Genomic DNA, 16,465 nt, shown 5'->3' on the forward strand with positions numbered 1-16,465 from the left:
GAGTGATATTAGTAGATTGAACTTGGGGTGTTGATCCAGAAGTCCAGCCCTTCCCTCTCTATGATTTTTTTCTAATATCTACAACTCTTCCCAAAATATAGGATTAGTGCATTAAAAAATATTAGTTAATCTTATGCCCTAGCCTATTTCCTCTTGTAATTCTAGTTTTCTGCCATGAACTGAAGATCAGATGAGCACAGTTCACCCTTTAAATGATATCACAGTTGCCCAATAAAAATCCGTGGGGAAAATCACCGGGTTTTTTTTTTATCATCAATTAATCTTAGTTAATGATTGTCTTCACCATCCAGACTCAGCCACCACTTCCACAGTGGCAGTGCCAGTGGCCTGGGACCAAGAGCCAGGCACCCAGAGCTCTGCCATGGCTCAGGACTACGTGTGGTTCCAGGGCATTCCTTTCCCTGTTTTGGATATCTGCCCTGAACATATAAAAGCAGTCCAGGAGGAGCTGGTGCTGAAGGATGAAGACATCATCACGGTGACCTATCCCAAATCAGGTGAGCAGAGGGAGCTGTGGCTGGGGCGGAAAGGCAAGAGCTGTGGTCTCACTCCCAACTGTGTTCCACGTAGGAATGGTGTAGTAGTTCATTATTGAAGACCTGTGGCCCTGTGGTTTTGTGCCAGTCTTGAGCGCAACAGCTCATGGATAGCGCCCAGGCCCTGTTCAAGCTCCAGGGTTGGCAGCAGATTTTTTTAAATAGGTGTTTTTGACGTGCTCCATAGTTCAAAAAATGAAAAGGATGATTTTCAGGATAACTGGAGAAAAGGCATGATCTCAAATAGAAGAATCATGATGGGCCATAGGTAGGACCTGGAAAACTTGAAGTAAACACAAGGCACTGGCAGGCCAGGGAGCCTGTGTGAAGGGGCCCGGGGAGTGGGGAGGGAGCACTGAGGGCACACTGCAAGGGAAATGTGCTGAAAACCACAGCCAGTGGGGGCACTGCAGGATTTTAGCAACAGCTAACAGCTGCATTGAACCCAAATATCCACAGAGAAATGGCTGCACAATCCCAAACAAGTTGAGAGATCAAAGTGGAATATTATACACTGTTGAAAATGCAGACAGCTCAGGAAAGGATCCATCACTTCCTTCCCAGGGGACCATGCGGAGGCAGGCAGGCACAGGAGAAAGATGGTTACAAGGTTTATTAAAGGAGCCATATCTCCCTCAGAGAGAGAGCTCATGACCACCTCCACTATCTAGCAGCAGCAGGGGCAGGGGGTTGGAAGTGAGGTAGGTGGGAGCTCAGGTGGGTCTGGGTGGAGAGAGGGAGGGGTCAGCTGTATGGCAAGATCTCCAGAGCAGGGAGCAGCTCAGAAATGGGTGGAGCTGAGGACCAAAGGTGAGCATAATGCTTCCTACTTAGACCCATGCTCTACTATTATCAGGACATTTTGCCAATTGAAACCACATGAGTCCAGGCCATAGTTCAAAACACAAACAAACAAACTGTGTACTATTGCACTCACATACAAGGCCCAGAACTGCCAAAGTCCTGGTGTGATAATAGAATGATGGGGGTCAGGGCAGGTGGCAAGCATATCAATATTCAGTTGTCATGGACAGTGTAGACTTATTAGATGACAAAATACCGGCACTGAGTGAGCTATGATTAAAATACACTAAACACTACTTATCCATATCAGATTGGATACCTGAGAAAGTTTATATCGGTAAGGTCTATGTTACATATGCTTTACCATTATATATCTGTGTGTGTGCATGTATGTATATGTGTGTGTGTGTGTGTGTGTGTGTGTGTGTGTGTGTGTGTGTGTGTGTATATATATATATATATATATATATATAATATTGTGTATTCAGACAGAAATGAGTGATCTCTGCTTTTCTTTCTGCTCCAGGAACCCATTGTTTGATTGAGGTTCTGTCTCTGATTCACACCAAGGGGGATCCCAACTGGATTCGATCTGTACCGACATATGTTCGTTCCCAATGGATCGAGACTGAAACTGGATATAAATTCAAAGTGGAGAGGAAGGAGGGTCCCCCCCTCCTCTCCTCCCACCTCCCCATCCAACTCTTCCCCAAGTCTTTCTTCACTTCCAAAGCCAAGGTCAGTGCTCAGTGCCCAATAACTGTTCCATCAAGGCCTTTTCCTCTTAAAAATGCACATAGCCAGCAGGTCTGGCATTCTCCCTCTGTAGTTCATGGAGGATCCCAGACTCTCCTTCATGAGGTGAGGGTCCTCAGACTAAACAGAATCCAAGATTTGGACCATGGCTGTGTAATCCCTGACAGGTTAACAGGATGGCTAACTGAAAGACTAAACAAACTGTGCTTTAAGTGGATACCCAGGCCTTGTATGGTCATCCCAGCTAAATAGGAGGCTGAGATGAGGATCAAGATCAGAAGTCAGTCCAGGTAGGAAAGGCCAGCTGATTCTTATATCTGATGAGCTATCAAAAATAAAGCCAGATGTGGAGCAGCACCTAAAGTGGTAAAGCACCAACCTAAGAACAAAAACACAGGGACAGCATATAAGCCCTGACTAAAAAAAATAAAAAGAAAAGAAAAAGAAAACTGGGCTTGTGTGGTTTCAATGTCATGTGACCTGGTATCAGTGGCCTGACTCTGAAGGCTGTGCAGTGAATAAACACCTGTTGCTCATAGCCAGATCAGACCAGGAGCCTTTGTCCCGCTTCCCCAGCCCAGTCCACACCACACACGATGCACACTCTTCCCTGGCACAATGCTACCTAGATTTGCTCCTGAACACCATAGAAATGGGCACCTGTGCTGTGACATCTCTGTTTTAATCATTTCAGCTCCCTCCTGCAATGGATTTCTGTTGTTTTGTTTTTGTGCCACTCCTGGGACTTGAACTCACAGCTGTCCCTGAGCTTTTGTACTCAAAGCTGTTATTCTGAGAGGAAGAGGGAAGATGGCGGAGGAGAAGCTGGAATCTGAACAAGCTCTCGCATAGAAAGCAGTTTTAGAGTTCCAGTGAACAGCCCTAAGCCAGAGAACCACACCAAGTGTGCCATCACAGGACAGAGGTTTAGGCAAGAGAGGGGAAATGAAGGCAAAAAGACACATCTGAGCGCTTGCCAGCAGCCGCCGCGGTGGCGGCAGCGGTCGCAGCAGCAACTGCAGGGCACCATAACTGAGCCACAGAGTCCGGGACGAAGGAGCCAGACGCGGCTGGCGAGCGGATTCTATTCAACACCAGCAAGAACGGACAAGGAGCAAACATCTTCATCCTGCAGTTTGGGGACCAGAGACGACCCAGGAACCAAGACTCGGTGAGTAGAAGCCCGACTTCCTCACTCCTTCTCAGGGAGCAGAGAAGGGAAGGCCACCCCTCCCCCCCCAGCACCGGTGATCTCCATCTTGGATACCGACAAAGCTCGGCGGAGCTGTGAGCTCCAGCTCAGGCCTTGGAATAAAATGGGTCATTTAGCAGTTCACAAGAACTTAACGGCGGAGTGACCTGCCAGACTCAGCTCCATCCAGGGAAAAGTCACCCAGCTCGGGCGCCAGCCATAGAAGTGGCTTTCTGCACTGGGTAACCAGAGCCAGAGATTGCCCCTTCCTCTAGTAGCCTCCACAATCAATTGAAAAACAGAAACCCTGAGAATGGCTCCAGGCTGGGCTCTGTGAGGTTTTCACAAAATAGCCCCAGGGAAAAGCTACTGTTTGTTGAAAGGCCGCAACTCTACCCAGAACCTAGCCTCATCACTGCATTCCCCTCTTGTGATTCTCAAACCAGATCACCCTCCCATTAAACTAACCTGGGAAGGGGATCTCAAAATCTTGGGTAAAGCAGAGCATTTTTCTGCCTGTTCGAACAATCTGACTTAAGAAACCAATCAAGCCACAGGACCTCAAGCAGACCAGAGACTCCAACAAGAGGCTGGCTACAGACACAAGGGAGATACAGGATTTTTCCCACCCCTCCCAAAAAAATCAAAGAACTTTTTTTTTTCCTTCTTTTTTTTTTTTTTTGGTACCTTATATATATAAAAAAAATTTTTTCCTTTTCTAAAACTTTTATTAATCTTTAATTTTTGCCTCTTTTGAAAAAATAATTGTTTTCCAGTAACTTTTTTTTTCTCCTCTTATAATTTTTATTTTAGGAATACGTGAATGTGCGTTTTCCTTTCTTTTCTTGTCTTCTTTCTCTTTTTCTTTCTTTCTTAATTATCTTTTTGTTTTTTGTCTAGCTCTACTGAACTTCTGATCTTTTCTTCTCCCTTTCCTAACCTTTCCACCTTTTCCTCTCTTTTGTTCTTCTTTATGTGACTTAACTCTTGTCCTGCACATCCTCAGATAAACCCGTAGTTAACTAGTAGACCCTATCCCCCATTGTGTACACACTTAATCCACAAATTTATTACTCAATTCAAAACCTTTGAGACTTAAGTTCCTTAATAGCAGTACTACCTCTTTATACCTATATAATATTTTAAGCAGTTTTTAAGTTTTTCACATCTCCTCTATGTCCCTCACTTTCTCTCAATATATTCACATTCCTCTCTAAATAGATGGTCTTTTAATCTCTATAATAACATTAATTTTTATGTTTCTATTTTTTTTCTGGTCTCTTTTCACTCCCCTTTCCCTTTCTTCTTTTTCTCTCTCTCCCTACTTGCATCCTACCCAACCTATTTCCTGCATTGTGATTAGGACATAGTTAACTCTCCCTGTGCCTCCCCACACTAATCTATCCCTATTTTTTACCCACATCTCTCCCTAACCCTAATAATTTCTGGTTTTCCAAATTCTTCTCTGGGGTTCGAAGTCCTTTAACATATAGTTGTTTGATGTCGAATAGATGTATCTGTTGAACTATATTGTATCTGTAGACTATTGACTATACAAATGCAAACTTTGGTTGATGGTTGCCTTAACATAGTGTTCTAGCACAAAACTGGTGCTATCTTCATCTCAAATGGGCAGAGTAAGCCGGAAAAACACAAGAAAAATGGCAAATTCGGGTATCTCAATTCCCAATCTTGATAATCAGGGGTTAGAACAGATAATGAATAATCCAGAGGAGAGTTCCCAAATAGCTCTACAAACACTGCTGGCAAACATGATAAATGAGAAGTTTGACAACTTACAAAGGACTCTGTATGAGCGTGATAGGGAGAGAGAGGAGGCATCCCAGAAGTTTATACAGGAATATCATAAGCGTGAGGAAGCTACTCAAAAACGGATACAGGATTTGCATGAACAACTTGAGATTACTCAAAGAGAAAGGGAGGAATAGCGTGAGCAGGCTGAGAACACTCAAAGAGAACTGCAGGAATCCCACGAACGGGAGGAAAGAGAACTGCAGGAACCCACGAACGGGAGGAAGCTAATCAAAGAGTAATTCAGGAATTGAGAGACCAGGTAGAGAACACACAAAGATCACTAAAGGCATTCATGGAATCCATTAACCAGGAGCTGAAGGAAGTAAGGGAGAACACAAAGGGAATGCTGAATGGAACCCAGCAGAGGGAATGGGAGTCCAAAGAAACCATAACCAATCAACTATGTGATTTCAGAACAAATACTGAACACCAAATTAAGGAATTAAAGAAATTCATACAAGACCTAAAACAGAGCTTCAACAAAGAACTTGAAGCCATCAAAGCTGACCAATTAGAAGGAAAAGAGATAAAAAACAAAGTAGAGAGTCTTGACAGCAGGTTAGACCATGCAGAAGATCGAATCTCAGAGATTGAAGACAGCCTAGATATTATAGAGAAAGAACATACAACCATCCAAGACAAGTCCAAGAAATATGATAGATCTATCCAACACCTGGAAGACACCAACAGAAGGACTAATCTAAGGATAATGGGTGTAGAGGAACACCTAGAAACAGAAGTTAATGGTCTAGGAAATTTGTTTAACAGGATCCTAGCAGAGAACTTCCCAAACATGCAAATAGATAGGCCTATTCAGATACAAGAAGCCTTTAGAACCCGAAATAGACCAGACCAGAATAGGACATCCCACCGTCACATTATAATCCACACAGGATCAACTCAGACCAAGGAAAAGATCCTTAAAGCTGTCAAGGAGAAAAGGTTAATCACCTATAAAGGGAAACCAATTAGAATCACCTCAGATTTCTCAGCAGAGACAATCAAAGCAAGAAGAGCCTGGAATGATGTATGCCATGCCCTAAAAACAAACAACTATCAACCAAGAATACTGTACCCAGCTAAACTCTCCTTCATAACTGAAGGCCAAATAAAAACCTTCCATAGCAAAGAAAAATTGAAACAATACATCTCCACCAAACCAGCCCTACAAAAGATTCTTAAAGATGTCCTACACATAGAAAACCAACAAGACCGCAATAAAGGCCAAGAAACTGCACCCAAACTGAGAATCCAAGAACCATAGGAAGAACCCAGTTTTCACAGCCCCCAAGAAGGTGGATAACATGGCAGGAATTCCCAAATACCTCTCAGTCCTATCTCTTAACGTTAACGGACTGAACTCTCCAATTAAGCGACATAGACTGTCTAGTTGGATTAAAAAACAAGACCCTTCTATCTGCTGCCTGCAGGAGTCACATCTTGCCCGTAAAAACAAACACATTTTCAATGTTAAAGGCTGGAACAAAATCTACCAAGCAAACGGCCCCCATAAACAGGCGGGAGTTGCAATCCTAATATCAGATAAAATAGACTTCAAATTAAAATTCGTGAGAAGAGATAAAGAAGGTCCCTACATACTAATTAAAGGATCTCTCCTTCAGGAGGATATTACAATTCTAAATATCTATTCGCCAAACAATGGAGCACCCAAATTTATCAAAGAAACACTACTTTCCCTCAAATCCCATATAGATCCAAAGGCTTTAATTGTTGGGGATTTTAACACACCACTCTCCCCACTAGATAGATCAACTCTGCAAACACTCAACAGAGAAACCGCAGATCTAAACACCTGCATAGATCAACTAGACTTAACAGACATCTACCGAACATTTCACCCAGCAGCATCAGAATACACGTTTTTCTCAGCAGCACATGGAACATTTTCTAAAATAGACCACATTTTAGGCCACAAAGCAAACTTGTCTAAATTCAGAAACATTGAAGTTATACCTTGCATTCTCTCTGACCACAAGGGAATAAAATTAGAACTCAACACCAAAAGCCACCAAAGAAAGTCCGATATCACATGGAGACTGAACAACACACTACTGAATCATGAGTGGGTCATGGAAGAGATTAGAAAGGAAATTCAAATGTTCATGCTATTCAACGAAAATGAACACACAAATTACCAGCTCCTCTGGGACACAGCAAAGGCAGTACTCAGAGGCAAGTTTATAGCTCTGAGCTCCTACATCAACAAATTGGAGAGATCTGAAACCAACAATTTAATGACACATCTAAACCTCCTTGAAAAAGAGCAGCAAGATAAACCCCAATCCAGTAGATGGAAAGAAATAATCAAAATTAAATCAGAATTAAATGAATTAGAATCCAAAAAAACTATAGAAAGAATCAACAAAACAAAGAGTTAGTTCTTCGAAAAACTTAACAAAATTGACAGACCCTTAGCAAATCTTATCAGAAAAAGAAGAGAACACACCCAAATTAATAAACTCAGAGATGAGAATGGAAACATCACCACGGAAACAACCAAGATTCAGAACATTATAAGGGAATACTCCTCAAAACTTTATGCTAATAAGTTTGAGAACTTGACAGAAATGGACCTCTTCCTAGCAAATATTGACATGCCAAAACTAAACCAAGATGAGTTAAACTATCTTAACAGGCCCATATCAAGCATTGAAATAGAAACAGCAATAAGAGACCTCCCAGCTAAGAAAAGTCCAGGACCAGATGGCTTTATAGCAGAATTTTACAAAGCCTTCAAAGCACAGCTCATACCAATTCTCCTCCAACTCTTCAATGAAATTGAAAGAGAAAGTTCACTACCGAACACATTCTATGAAGCCATCATAACCCTCATCCCAAAACCAGGCAGGGACTCATCAAAGAAAGAGAACTATAGACCCATTTCGTTGATGAAAGTTGATGCAAAACTTCTCAACAAAATTTTGGCCAATCGACTTCAACAATTCATCCAAAAAAATCATACACCACGATCAAACAGGATTCATTTCAGGGATGCAAAGCTGGTACAATATACGCAAATCAATTAATATTATTCATCACATCAACAGGAGCAAGAATAAGAACCACATGGTTATCTCAATAGAGGCAGAAAAAGCATTCGACAAGATCCAACACCCCTTTATGATGAAGGTTTTGGAAAAATTAGGAATCCATGGAACATTCCTCAATACAATAAAGGCTGTATATGACAAACCTACAGCCAGCATCATACTCAATGGTGAAAAACTAAAGCCATTTCCTCTTAACTCAGGAACAAGACAAGGATGCCCACTCTCTCCACTTCTCTTCAATCTAGTATTAGAATGCCTAGCTACAGCAATAAGACAAGATGCAGACATAAAGGGGATCCAAATAGGGAAAGAAGAAATAAAACTCTCCCTCTTTGCAGATGACATGATCTTGTATTTAAAGAATCCCATAGACTCCACTCCCAAATTACTCAAGCTGATTCAAAACTTTGGCAAAGTAGCAGGGTATAAAATTAACCCCCAAAAATCAATGGCTTTTCTGTATGCCAACAATGAGAAAAGTGTGGCTGAAATTAGGAAAGCAACTCCATTTATAATAGCCCCACAAAAAATAAAATACCTAGGAATTAACTTAACTAAAGAAGTGAAGGACCTCTATGATGAAAACTTTAAAATCTTGAAAAAGGAAATCAACACAGAACTTAAAAAATGGCAAAACCTCCCATGCTCCTGGATTGGAAAGATTAACATCGTGAAAATGGCAATACTGCCCAAGGCTATCTACAAATTCAACGCAATACCTATCAAAATTCCACCCTCATTCTTCAAGGAAATAGAAGAGGCAATCCAAAAATTCATATGGAACAATAAAAGACCCCGAATAGCCTCAACGGAAAGAACACTGCTGGAGGAATATCAATACCAGATTTCAAACTCTACTATAAAGCCATAGTAATCAAAACAGCTTGGTATTGGCATAAGAACAGACCTCAGGACCAATGGAATAGAATTGAAAACCCAGAAATGAACCTACAGACCTATAGCCATCTAATCTTCGATAAGGGAGCTAAAACAATAGAATGGAACAAAGACAACCTCTTCAGTAAATGGTGCTGGCAAAATTGGTTAACTACATGTCGAAAACTAAAGCTAGATCCTTATATATCACCCTGCACCAGAATCAACTCTAAATGGATCAAAGACCTTGAACTCAAAGCAGACACTCTGAAAACATTACAGGATGGAATAGGAGAAACCCTAGGCCTCCTTGGCTCAGGCTGAAATTTTCTGAATAGAGACCCGGAAACACAACAAATCGAAGAAAGGTTGGACAAATGGGATTGCATAAAGTTGCAGAGCTTCTGCAGGGCAAAAGACATAGCTAGCAAGATCAATAGAAAGCCCACGGATTGGGAGAAGATCTTTACTAGCCATACAACGGACAAGGGTCTCATATCTAAAATATACTTGGAACTCAAAAAATTAACCCCCCCAACAACAAATCCTCAAAGAAACAACTGCCCAATAAATAAGTGGGCGAAAGACTTAAAGAGAAACTTCTCTGAAGAAGAAAGAAGGATGGCCAATAGACACATGAAGAAATGTTCAACATCCCTAGCCGTAAAAGAAATGCAAATCAAAACAACATTGAGATATCACCTCACTCCAGTTAGAACGGCAAAAATCAAGAACTCTAACAGCAACAGATGCTGGAGGGGATGTGGACAGAAAGGAACCTTACTTCATTATTGGTGGGAATGTAAACTTGTTCAACCACTTTGGAAAGCAGTATGGAGGTTCCTCAAAAGACTTCACATAGAACTCCCCTATGACCCAGCAATCCCACTTTTGGGCATTTACCCAAATGTTTACAAACAAGACCACACTAAAGCTACCAGCACAACTATGTTTATTGCAGCATTATTTACCATAGCTAAGATATGGAACCAACGCAGATGCCCCTCAGTAGATGAATGGATCAAGAAAATGTGGTATATATACACAATGGAATTCTATGCCTCCATCAGAAAGAATGACATTTCCCCATTTGTTAGGAAATGGAAAGGCTTGGAAAAAATTATATTAAGTGAAGTAAGCCAGGCCCAAAGAAACATAGGTCCCATGGTTTCCCTTATTTGCAATATCTAGTATATGTCTGAGTCAAGCAGAAAAGGTCAGATAATGTGATGTTAGGAAAACGAACCCTTAAATATGTATTTTAATGTTTTTTTCTTTCATGCACGTGTTTCTAACGCATTTATAAGATTATTTCTTTGTTGCTTTGTATGTCCCTCCCCCACAGTGCAACCCCGGCTTTCACTATATTTGATGTCAGTATAACTAGTGGAGGAGATGGGGACAAACAAGTCGTTTAAGGATTCAGGTGGACCTGTTGCAACAATGAGAAGTACAAAATGTCATGTCAAAAACGAGCTTTACAATGTCGGGGTGGGGGGGGTATGATTGGGTGGGGGGGAGGCGGGAGGCTGGAAAGGGAGGTGAAGGATAAACAAAGGAGGAGGCTGCAATGCTTGGTAAGAAATGTACGTATTATTCTGCCCATGTAATTGTAACTCCTCTGTACAGTATGTTCTCAAATAAAATAAAATTAAATTAAAAAAAATAAAAACCAAAAAAAAAAAAAAAAGCTATTATTCTACCAGTTTGTGCCATAGCTCCCCTTGAGGTTTTCAAGTAGTTAATTGAAGATGGGTGTCTCATGAGCTGTTCTACCTGGGCTAGCTTCAAACTATGATCCAAAGATCTGAGCTGCCTGAGTAGCTGTGGTTACAGGTGAGAGCCACCCATGTCCAGATGTTTCAATGATGTTTACAGAACAATCATAAAACTACAGCCAGCAAAGACTAAAGAGCGTCTGATCTCCAGTGCTTTCTAGATAAATATCCCAGATATGTTTAGGAAATCCATGGTCCCACCATTGTTTTATTCCTGGCAAAGTGATTGGATTGTAGGAACTCTGAAAAGTATTTCACAAACTAATGCACAACCAAAAGATCAACAGATATTTCAATGTTGGAGCAAAAAATGGCTCGAATTTCTCTGAACACCAAGAGTGCAAGAAATGATGGGAATATTGTTTAATTCTCTCCTTTCTCCCTTGAAGGTGATCTATGTCATCAGGAATCCTAATGATGTCCTTGCATCTGGTTATTATTTCTGGCATTTTACAAATCTGGCTAAGAAACGAGAGTCACTGGAACAATTTTTTGAATGGTTCTTGCAAGGACATGGTGAGTAGACTGTGAAGGGAATGGAGAAGGATTTAAACTCTTTAAGTGTCCCCTCCCTCCAAGGTCTCCTTTAAATCTCACCATCTGTCGGTCCAATGCTTCCTCCTCACAGAACTCACATTGGCTAAAGGCAGCACAAGACTTCTCCCATGATGGAAGGTCCCAAGGGGTTTTGAGCCCCTGGAGCTTCCGTAGCCATGGAGGACCCGTCCCCTCCTCTGTGCTCTACTCCCAGATGTTGACTGACAGCTTCTCACTGGCTTCCCACACAGCCCAACTCTACCTTCCCTACGTATTTTTACGTTTTAAATTTGTTTGGCTGTCCATGTCAGAGTTTCTCACTTGAAGTTGGGGTCGCTCTGTTTCTAGTTATGCAAAAGTTCTGGGTCATTCCTCATGCTTGTAATTTTGTCACTTGTCCGTGGTTCTGTCAGGGGTCCATGGCCTGAGTTGGGTATGAAGGGTGGGGGACCCCACATCTGTGCTCTATGTACCTCATCATCTGGTGTCTCAGGCCCTCTTGGTTTAGCTTCACAACCAGTAGAAGTGCTTGGTGAGCTGTTTCTCCCCTGATTCAACATCTCTTACCACTTGGATCTATAGTCATGGCTGGTGGATCATGCCTATAATCTCAGCTACTCAGGAGCTGAGAGCTGAGGGTCAGAGTTGGAAGCCAACCCAGGCAGAAAGTCCTTGAGGCTCTCATACCCACTCAATCATCATGATGCAGGGAGTGAAGGTGTGGCTCAAGTGGTAGAGAGGAGTGTAGAAACTGAGGGACAGTGCTCTGGCCCTGATTTCAAGGAAAGATGTTTCAAGTAGAATAAAGCACACCAAGGCCTCTGCAGACTGACCTGCTGGGAGCCATGGGCAGGGATGGGAGGTGCCTCTTTTGCTTCTGTTACAGCTCAGACCTTGCACTCAGACTTGTGCTCAGTTGTGCAAGTGATGGACTTGGGCGGAGCTGGCACGGAAGGCCCTCAGCCTGAGTTCTGTGAGGGCCTGCAGAGCTCTTTGTCCCGGTCAGAAGTTTTGGTGTGGCCTATGGTGACCTGCTTCAGATGGGGCAAAGGTTGTGCTACAGGAAAAAATTGCTTAGATAACCATATGCTGGCTCCACAGTGCTTCTGTTTGCTTTCTTTCTCTCTCCCTCTGTCCCTTCCTCTCTCTCTCCTTCCCCTTTCTTTCTCTCCCTCCCCTCCATATATCTCTCAGTTATGGGGCTGAACTCTGGGCCTGGGTGATATTCCTCAGCTCTTTTTTTGGGTGAGGGTTGGTTGCGGGGCCTCAATTCTGGGCCTGGGCACTGTCCCTCAGATCTTCAGCTCAAGGCTAGTGTTCTACCATTTGAGCCACAACACCACTCCTGGTTTTTTGGTAGTTCATTGGCAATAAGAGTCTCATGGACTTTCTTGCCCAGGCTGGTTTGAACAGTGATCCTCAAATCTCAGTGTCCCAAGTAGCTAGGATGACAGGCATGAGCCACCAGTACTCAGGTAGTGCTCTCTCTTTGAGGCTATAGGGAGACAGGACTTATTTCTCAGTTACACCCTGTTGAAGGTGACAGGGACCAGAGCGATCGGTGCTGAGACCCCCATGCAGATCAGGAATGGTGGAGACTTTTCACGCTGACCCATTGTTCCCCCTGCACTGCCTTACGGGTCATGGTTTGATCAAGTCCAAGGCTGGATGTCCATGAGGGAAAAGGAGAACTTGCTGATCCTCAGTTATGAGCAGATGAAAAAAGTAACGATTGATTTTACATGCACCCCACCACAGCCCTCTTCACCCCTTCTACCACTTCCCCTGTTTCTGCAGTATCTTCTTCCCCAGTATCCTCCCCCTTGTCTACATCCCACCTTCTATGTCAACTTTCTACATCCTGTTGTGTGTTATTCCTTCCTGCATTCCTCTCATCCTCCTTTTCTTTCTTTTTTATTTTTGTTTCAAGATGGAGTCTTGAACTCAGGTTTGCTTTTTGGCTGGTGCTCTACCCATTGAGTCATGCCCCCAACTCCACAGGCCACCCATCCTCTCTCCTGCCAGTGCCTTCTGCTGTTTCTTCTCCTGCTCCCTCCTCCTCACTCCTGCTCTGTTGTCCCCTCACATACCCGAGCTGGGTTATTCTCTCCTTAAGACACAAGGAGCGTGGTAGAGAGGATCTGTGGGTTCTTGGGCAAGGCGCTGGAACAGGGAGAGCTGGACTTGGTCCTGGAGAACAGTTCCTTCCAGGCAATGAAGGAGAACAAGATGTCCAACCTCTCTGATGTCCCAGAGGAACTTGTTCCTGCTGGTTTCAAAATCACCAGGAAAGGTAAGGAAATGTCCCAGGGAAGGAGGTGCTGGAAGCCAGGGAAAGAAATCTGGTCTCCAACCAACACTTCTGGCCAGAGATCAGCCAGGAACAAGCTGTCTGTTCCTTTCCAGCTTGGTTGAAAACAAAGTAAACTGGAAGTGGAGCTGGGGTTCCAACGGTAGAGTGCCAAGCCTTCAGCAAAAGAAGCTCAAGATCAGTGCCCAGGCCCAGAGTTTAAATCCTACAACAGACAAACAAATAATGTGATAGTAAGTGGATCTGAAAAGAAAACAAAGTGTAAGTACCAGCTGGGTGTCGATAGCTCAGGCCTGTAATCCTAGCTGCCCAGGAACCTGACATCTGAGCATCACAGTTCAAATCCAGACAGCATAGCATAGTCCAGGATATTCCTTCTCTCCAGTTAACTACCAAAAAATACAGAAAATAGAGTTGTGGCTCAAGTCGTAGAGCATGAGGTTTGAGCAGAAAATAACTCCCAAGTAGTACCTAGGCCCTGAGTTCAAACTCTTGTATAGACACACACTTGCACACATGCACACATGTACACACACTGAACTCTATTATATAAAAACTCTATTCAACTACCTATTAAATAAAAATGCCATTGTGTGTCTATGAGACCACATCCTGAGCTTCCTGACTGCCACACATCTGGGGAGGATGTGCCCCTCTGGTGGCAGGGGCAGAACTTGAGAGGAGAGCACTGGACATGGAGCGTGGTGGCTGTGGAGTCCATCTCCCAGGGAGATCTGTGGCCTCACCCTCGGAGCAGGCAGAGGGCAGAAGGGACACCAGGGGACGGTGCTTTCCTGCCCTTACCAAGTCTGATGTCATTGTTTTTCCATGGCCTAGGTATCACGGGGGACTGGAAGAACCACTACACCCCAGCCCAGACCCAAGCCTTCGAGGAAACATTCCGGGAGAAGATGGCGGCACTACCTCTGGAGCTGTGCTCATGGGACTAAGCCCAGATTTAGCTCCTTATCTGTTGGGATGAAGACTTGTGTCCCCATCTTATGGAGGTGACAGGACTGGGCCGAGATCATAGCATTAGTCTGTCACTAGAATCAGGAGGTCTGACTTGGCCTGTCACATCTTTGGTGCAATCACCAGGACGGGTGGCAGCCACATGCAGGTGAGGAGCACAAAGGGACCCGTGTGTGTTCTTGCTGAAATAAATGGGGCCACGGCACCGAGGGCTGACAAACATGCCTTAGTGTTCTGTTTAGCAAAGACGACCTGGGTGAAAGGCTGTGGAGGTCCCTCAGGAATGGACAGTGGGCTGCCCACGGCAGGAGGCTGCCTGAGGGTTTGCTGGATGTCCTGGGGAAGGGATTTCTTAAGCTGCATTGATCTTGCGTGGAAGCTCTGTCCCAACTTGGGACAACCTGGGATGAGGCTGGAACAGACACCAGCTCCTGGAACTGAGGTTTGGGGCACCAGGAGCCTGAAGCCATTTGCCAGCTTCAATGCCCTGAGTCCATTTGACAAAATATTTATTTATTTTTTTATTTTTTTGGGTCTGGTCGTGGGGCCTAAACTCTGGGCCTGGGCACTGTCCCTCAGCTCTTCAGCTCAAGGCTAATGCTCTACCACTTGAGCCACAGCGCCACTTCCGGCTTGTTTCTTATGTGGTTCTGAGAAATCGAACCCAGGGCCTCGAGAATGCAAGGCAAGTGCTCTACCACTGAGCCACCTTCCCAGCCCCTGACAAGGTATTTATTGAGTAGGGCACAGGGGCATATGTGTACAAAGTAAGATCACCATTTCCCTGACATCACAAGCACCAATACTACAATACAATACTAATCACAAGCACCCATCCTGAGGTGTCATCTCCCTCAAGTGATAAATAACTCTCTCATCTTAAGCAGCAGGTTTAAGCAGCAAATGACTTAGAGTTCACATAGATTTTTGTCTATCCCAAAGATCCCAGAAGGTCTGATGTGGAATTAGCTTACACCCAAGAAAGAAATCTGAAGTCCTATCAATCCAGAAGGGAGTGACCTTTCCAGGAAGCTCTCTGGATTCTAAGAGTTCATGTTCAGAGGAGGCCTTCCATCCTCCCAATCCTTTCAGCTCTCACAGGCCCCCTTTTCCTATGATTTCAGAAAGCATAATTCTCATTTTTGTTGAGCTAGCATATGCTGCATGCTAGAAGATAAATATTGAAATAAACAGGAGGCTAGCCAGATAATCCATAAAATAGAGGATCTTGGACCCAGAAAAAGCAAAAAAAAAAAAGGAAAACTATTCTGCAAGTCCGTAGTTATCACTGAATTTTAACTTTTTCACCTCCTGTTTGAGCTGCTCTAGCTGGTTCTGAATCCTTTGAGAATTGCCAGTTATCTTAAAGCAGCTCAGTCCTTCAAATAGTTCACATCCTAAATGGTTTTTCAACAGCAACGAATCTGTGGCGCTTCCAATGAGTCAAATTATTGTTCTTCCCTTCTCCATTTCTTCATTTCTTGATTGATTGATTGATTTGTTGATTGATTTCTTGATTTATTTATCTGTTACATGGTTGAAAATACAAGGTAGTCTGCTTCACTCTTTCTGGACACCTTCTTCAAGTCTAGGGACAGGCAGAATAAAGCTGATGCTACAGCCCTATGAATTTAACAGCATTAAGTTATCACAATTTTGAGTGAGATCTTGTCTTATGCATCTCTTATTCTGATGGGTAAATTTACTGAGACAGAGAGGCACCATTCTCCTAACATAACAGTCACAGATAATTTTTCTTTAGAGCGCCACCTGCCTTTCATCCACAAAAGAAAGAA

The 16,465-nt window shown here is 43.4% G+C and overlaps 1 protein-coding gene across 1 annotated transcript; it reads left to right on the top strand.

Moving 5' to 3' along the window:
- The first annotated feature begins 382 nt into the window (after positions 1 to 382).
- Positions 383 to 14,647, top strand: LOC122125777 (sulfotransferase 2A1-like). Its single transcript, XM_042700384.1, has 6 exons — positions 383 to 518; positions 1,888 to 2,099; positions 11,239 to 11,365; positions 13,017 to 13,109; positions 13,500 to 13,679; positions 14,535 to 14,647. The coding sequence occupies exons 1-6, from the start codon at positions 383 to 385 to the stop codon at positions 14,645 to 14,647; spliced, it is 861 nt and encodes a 286-aa protein (XP_042556318.1).
- The last annotated feature ends 1,818 nt before the right edge of the window (positions 14,648 to 16,465 follow it).

Source organism: Dipodomys spectabilis, unplaced genomic scaffold (genome assembly GCF_019054845.1).
Source record: "Dipodomys spectabilis isolate Male_0828 unplaced genomic scaffold, ASM1905484v1 ptg000266l, whole genome shotgun sequence".
Taxonomy (NCBI): domain Eukaryota; kingdom Metazoa; phylum Chordata; class Mammalia; order Rodentia; family Heteromyidae; genus Dipodomys; species Dipodomys spectabilis.

Bases quoted from the DNA above. Each gene is read 5' to 3' on its own strand.
- LOC122125777 (XM_042700384.1), top strand. From the start codon at position 383: ATGGCTCAGGACTACGTGTGGTTCCAGGGCATTCCTTTCCCTGTTTTG. The intron at 2,100-11,238 runs GTCAGTGCTCAG...TCTCCCTTGAAG, and splicing joins TCTTCACTTCCAAAGCCAAG to GTGATCTATGTCATCAGGAA. The intron at 11,366-13,016 runs GTGAGTAGACTG...TTCCCCCTGCAC, and splicing joins ATGGTTCTTGCAAGGACATG to TGCCTTACGGGTCATGGTTT.